The sequence below is a fragment of the Myotis brandtii genome, unplaced genomic scaffold (assembly GCF_000412655.1).
Source record: "Myotis brandtii unplaced genomic scaffold, ASM41265v1 scaffold854, whole genome shotgun sequence".
NCBI lineage: Eukaryota > Metazoa > Chordata > Mammalia > Chiroptera > Vespertilionidae > Myotis > Myotis brandtii.
In genome coordinates, this window is record NW_005371468.1 from 74,550 (window position 1) to 79,283 (window position 4,734).

General features: G+C 41.3%; 1 protein-coding gene across 1 annotated transcript; it reads right to left on the reverse strand.

Moving 5' to 3' along the window:
* Positions 1-2,998: 2,998 nt before the first annotated feature.
* Positions 2,999-3,934, reverse strand: LOC102252884 (olfactory receptor 9Q1). Its single transcript, XM_005884788.2, has one exon. It carries the CDS (start codon positions 3,932-3,934, stop codon positions 2,999-3,001), a length of 936 nt encoding a protein of 311 aa, XP_005884850.1.
* Positions 3,935-4,734: the final 800 nt, after the last annotated feature.

Here is a 4,734-nt window from a genome sequence, read left to right on the forward strand (position 1 = left end):
ATTATCATCCCACTCCCACAAATTCTGATGCAGTGTGTCTGCCATGGGACAAGGCATCTAGATTAATGGCCATCCCAGGTGGTTCTGGCACAGCTAATCCCAAGAAATTATATCTGGAGACAATGCCTTGGGAAGTGTTCTCAGGAGCTCTAACTCTGCTTGACCTCCTGTGCGTTGTGCTGTAAACAAAAAAATTAAAGCTGTGCTCTTGAAGACCATGATTCCTTCCAAGTCCCATTAGCACCTTCCTTCCTCACAGGAGACTTAAGATAGTCAGGGTGGGCTTGATGGTTCTCTGTATTTTAAATTTTAAAATGTAAATACAGAGTGGGTTGTGCAGCTACTTGTTCATAAAACAATGACTTGAACTGGGTCAGTGGTCTGTTGACTAAGCCTATTCAGAGAATGACACAAGACAAGAAGCCCCAAGGGCATTGGTTCTCAACTTTGATGCAAATCAGAATGACCTGGGCTGTGGAGCTTTGAAAATCCAAGGCTCAGTCCTAACCGGTTTTGCTCAGTGGATAGAGCATCAGCTTGTGGACCGAAGGGTCCCGGGTTCAATTTCAGTCAAGGGCATGTACCTCGGTTGCAGGCTCTTCCCCGGCCTCAGCCCTGGTCAGGACACATGCAGGAGGCGACCAATTGATGTATTTCTCTCAGATAAATATTTCTTTCTCTCTATTTCTTTTCCTCTCTATTTCATTCTCTCTAAAAATTAATGGAAAAATATCCTCAAGTGAGAATTTAAAAAACAAACAAACAAACAAAAAAAAACCCAAGACTCAGAATGTACCCCTTAACAATTAAGTCAGAATGTTTGAGTGTAGAAACCAGACATAAATATTTTTTAATCCCCAGATAGTTACAATATCTGGGGATATTGCATAAGGGTTGAGAACCACCACAAAGGGCTCCTACCTTGCAAAGTCTTATTTCCCCAGATGCCTTAGGTAGATAATAAATTTATTGTTCTTATAAGTTTGAAAATCACTGCATATTATATCCCCACATAGAAAATCATGTTTCATATCATCATTTTAAAGGATCTATAAAGTGCTATAATGAAGAAATCTTGTTAACTTTCTTTAACCCACTATTTATCAAAAATATTTGACCAAATTACTTTTTTTTCATTGAAAGCAGATTAGCATGCTGCAGAACTAAAGTTCTAAGGAAGGATGCCACTTAAGCAGCACAGCTTTAAAAAAATCTCAGCAATTGTCCAAATGCCAAAGAGCAAAGCAGTAACCATTCCAAGAAAAGGCATCTCCTGATGACTCATCTCAGAATCTGGCTCCTTTAAGTCTCTGTCAGACTGGCTGCCTCAAGAACAATGGTTCCTACTGGGAAAGGAGCTGGGAGGGGACCAGCGGGGGAGCACCATCCATCCATCCAGATGGATCCCCTGAGAGCTATGGAAGATGAGTCCATCTTTCCTTTAAAGAAAGACTTTTCCTTCAGTTGTGAAGTGAGTCCAATGGCTGAGCCTGGCAGTTCTGCTTCACAGATAATAGTGAACCTACCTCACCTCATCCCCAGATGAAATAAGCTGCTGAGGGTTTATATCATTCACATACCTGGGATCATGTGTTTTGCTAATGCAAGGAACAGGAAGAAAGGGAGTTTGAGTTCCAGGAATTATGATCAAAGAAAGCACAGAAAATGATGAGTAGATGAGACCTGTTCCTTCCAGTACCTTGGGTTTGATTGAGGCACCTACAATTAGAGAAGTGAGCCATCAGGTTCTGGGAGGCTTTGGACACAGGCTGAACCTTGCAGAGCACAGCGACCCTGTTCAGGCCAGGATTCCCTCCTGCCCACCTCTGTGTGGAATGCAGCAATGTTCTGCCTCCCCAAGAACAAAAGCTTTAAGAATATACTAGTAGATTGTCAATATCTGCAGAACAGACACTGCAGATACTATTATGAGCAGTGGTAATGGTATAAATTGGCCAAGTGGAGTCTCAGGAAAACCATGTGATGAGTGGGCAATAGAACAGATGGAGAAGAAGAAAGAACAGAGATATTTCCATCCAGATAGTAATTCACAGACATGTTATTGTGGACATTTTTTTACTGATTCAAAGGAGGCATCGCTGTGAACTAGTACAAGAGTCTGAAAAATACTTTGAGCAGAGTGAGCTTTATTAACTGGACCATCAGACTACTACCTTAATTTAATCATTAAAAATAAATGTAACCTAAATGTTGAATTCTAATTGATGATATTATTCTGAAGTATATAGGGATGAAGAGTACTAAAACCAATATCTACAATTCATTTTGAAATGCATCAAAAAGTAAAGCGTATTGATGGATGATTTGTTGGCTGGATAAATGAATAAATAGATTATATATGTGGTAAGACAAATATGACAAAATATTAGCAGTTGCAAAATCTAAGTATTGAGTTTAGGGGATTCACTGTACATTATTTTCAATATTTTTTAAAATATATTTTATTGATTTCAGAAAGGAAGGGAGAGGGAGAGAAAGATAGAAACATCAATGATGAGAGAGAATCATTGATCAGCTGCCTCCTGCATGCCCCACACTGGGGACTGAACCTGCAACCCCGTCATGTGTCCTGATTGGAATCGAACCGGGACCTCCTGGTTCATAGGTTGACACTCAACCACTGAGCCACGCCAGCTGGGTTTATTTCAATATGTCTATTATGGAAATTTTTAATGGAAAATTTTTCAAAAAAATGTAATTGTGTTTTATAGTCATAGACCTGTGAAGTATGCCACACCTGGATTACACAGGATTTAATTTCAGATGCTTTCGTCATTTTTCCTGGGAGTTAAAGCTCTCACCACAATCTCTCTTCTGAGGCTGCCTCTTCTTTTCTCCCTTTCTCTCTCTAAAACTAAAATTTCTGGTCCTTTTACCAGGGCATATTCATTTAAACATTGAGTGTGCTATAAACAATGTAACCAGAATGCTGGCACTTATAGAGGTGATTCTCAGGATTGCCCAAGGTTGGGGATAGTTAGAACAACTTGGCTCTGTTGAGAATCTTCCTCAGGGCCTCCTTCACTTCCTTGTTCCTCAGGCTGTAAATGAGAGGGTTCAACATGGGGATGACAGTTGTATAGAACACAGACACCACCCGATCCTCCTCTGAGGACTGGCCCGAGTTATCCCGCAGGTACATGAAGATGAGGGTGCCAAAGAAGAGTGACACAGCAGTGAGGTGGGAGGTACAAGTAGAGAAGGTCTTGGCCCTGCCTCCAGCTGAGGGGATCCTCATAATGGCCACGATGATAAACAGGTAGGACACCAAAATCACCACCAGGCAGGCAGGGATAACAAAAATGGCAAACACAATAATGACCACTTCCTGGGTGTAACTATCCCCACAGGTCAGCTTTAAAAGAGGAGGGAGGTCACAGAAAATAAAGTCGATCTCATTGGTTCCGCAGAAGGAGAGAGTGAAAGCTGCGACTGTCCGCACTAAGGCACTGAGGAGACCAGCAATGTAAGCTCCAGCCACAGAACACAAACGAGCCTTCTGCGTCATGATGGTAACATACAGTAGGGGTTGGCACACGGCCACATAGCGGTCATAAGCCATGAGGGCCAGAAGATAGCAGTCAATGGATCCAAAGAAGGTGAAGAGGAAGAACTGAGCAGCACAGCGTGTGTAGGATAAAGTTGCCCCGAGCTCCAGCAACACAGCCATCATCTGAGGCACGGTGACAGATGAATAGCAGATGTCCATGAAAGAGAGGTGACTCAAAAGGAAGTACATTGGGGTGTGGAGCCGGTGGTCCACATGGATCAGGATAATCATGCCCACATTCCCCAATAAGGTGATGAGATAGATAAATAGAAAGAGGAGGAAGAGAGGGAGTGCCCGTTCAGGATAGTCAGTGAATGCTATAAGGAGGAATTCGGTCACTAAAGTGAGGTTCTTCTTTGCCATGGAGTCAGAGGAACCTGAGAGGGCTGGATGAGAAGCAAGTTAGGAAGCTATAAATAGGATTTAACTGCATTTCTAGTTAACATTTTATTAAACATGTACTATGGACAAAATATGCCAGGTGCTGTGTGGGGCTTCAGAGATGACTGGGCTTAGCTCTTACCTTTAAGGAAATTCTCTGACAAGAAGTCATTTTAGTATATCAAGAAAACCAATACAGGCAGACATTTTTAGAATAAGAGTACATATTCTCCCACCCTTATCACTAACTAACTGTGTGAGCCCTTGTGACTCAGATAACCACTCTTTTTAAAATTAAATTTATTGAGGTGACATCGGTTAATAAGATCATACAGTATTCAAGTGTACATTTCTATGATACATGATCTGTATATTGCATTGTGTGCCCACCACCCAAAGTCAAATCATCTTCTGTCACCATATATTTGACCCCCTTTACCCTTTACTACCTCTCAAACCCCTTTCCCTCTAGTAACCACCATATTGTTGTCTGTATCTATGAGTTTTTGTTTTTCTTGTTTTTTCATTTATTGCTTTCAGTTTTATATCCCACATATGAGTAAAATAATATGGTTCTTAACTTTTTTGGCCTGACTTATTTCACTTAGCATGATATCCTCAAGGTCCATCCATGTTGTTTCAAATGACAGTATTTCATCTCTTAACCAAAATTTTCCTATTGCTCCATTAGGGGGTGGTACATGAAATCCTGCCTACCATGGAAACATCCATCTCAGCACTCTGTCCCCTTTCCTTTATGACAACAGCTTCTCTATTATTTC